Source organism: Sphaeroforma arctica (assembly GCF_001186125.1).
Source record: "Sphaeroforma arctica JP610 unplaced genomic scaffold supercont1.416, whole genome shotgun sequence".
Lineage (NCBI taxonomy): Eukaryota > Ichthyosporea > Ichthyophonida > Sphaeroforma > Sphaeroforma arctica.
This window is the reverse complement of record NW_014040142.1, coordinates 32395-33595: the sequence shown is the minus strand read 5'-3', so window position 1 is coordinate 33595 and position 1201 is coordinate 32395. Positions and strand designations below refer to the sequence as shown.

General features: G+C 36.8%; 1 protein-coding gene across 1 annotated transcript; it reads right to left on the bottom strand.

Annotated features, from left to right (window-relative positions):
- Positions 1-338: 338 nt before the first annotated feature.
- Positions 339-757, bottom strand: SARC_06047 (hypothetical protein; the record flags this gene model as incomplete). The annotated part of the gene is made up of 2 exons (XM_014300069.1): positions 339-427; positions 466-757. 2 exons carry the CDS (start codon positions 755-757, stop codon positions 339-341), a joined length of 381 nt encoding a protein of 126 aa, XP_014155544.1.
- Between the last annotated feature and the right edge of the window lie 444 nt (positions 758-1201).

Sequence of the window (1201 nt, the reverse complement as noted above, 5' to 3'; positions counted from 1 at the left end):
TATATATATGTGTGTGTGTGTGTGTGTATATATATATGTATAGATTTAACTTACGTATAATGTTTTATATGCACTTATTATACTCCTAGCTATAGGCATGATTTGTACGTATATAAAGTATGTACATGTCAATATACAACCATTCAACGGTGAGTATTGACATTCATGAATTGATGCATACTTTGCAGTTGGATGTTTGAAGTCAGACGATAGTTGGTAGCATAAACATCAAATGAGAGCTTCATATACATTCGTGATACATATTACAAAAGTCCAGGCTATAGGAAAGAGTCTTATACGTGTAGTTATACACAATAAAGTGTTTACAACATATCTGGCTATATTAAGTTGTGTCCGAAACCGTTAATGCGTAGAGGCAATCGGTCGATTTTGTACACAACATGCAAATTATACGAAACGGTCGCTTCTGTATACAATACATATTGCTAAGAGTACGCACCATACCATCAACAAACCCGTTAGCAGGGTATTGCACCACATAAACACGTTGATGCAAAATGAACATACCAAAGAACTTGACCATTTTGTATTTTTCTGTGAGTTTCTTCTCCAATTCCTGATTCTGTTTCTCTTTCAGATCGCTTTCTAACATCTCCAGCATACGTTCTTTTTCTACCCTGACAGTGGCAACGAGGTCATCTCGTTTTAACAGACGCCTGATGTCGCGGATGCGGGCTTTTACCGATTTACTGCTTCCATTGCCCCTTTCCTCATTGAATTTCTTACCTTTAGGCATCTTGTTTATACTAAATAGATACCACACAAGCCAATATACGTATTTGATTATTGAACAGGGGAAGGCTTCTCTGACCTTCTTAAAAAGGGAAGTCTATTCAATGCATATACTCACCAGCCGGTATATACTTTTTAAGTGGGTATTATACTGTTATGTATGGATAACGCACGTGCACGAAGCTGCTGTAACCTTTTTTATGATTTTGTCATCAGTCATCACTTTCACAGTGATTTAATTATTTCACTCGAATATCTAGGGTTCAAGGTTGGCATCTATCCAGAGTTTCATACTTGCCATCGTCATAGGTATTGAATGTATCTATATAATAATACAGCTCACCATCAGACGTACTTTGTCGGCATAACGCGCAACATGATTGTCTAGTATATAAATCAGCTAGAAATATGGCAAAATGTAATCTCAGAACCATTGAGCTGCTCGACA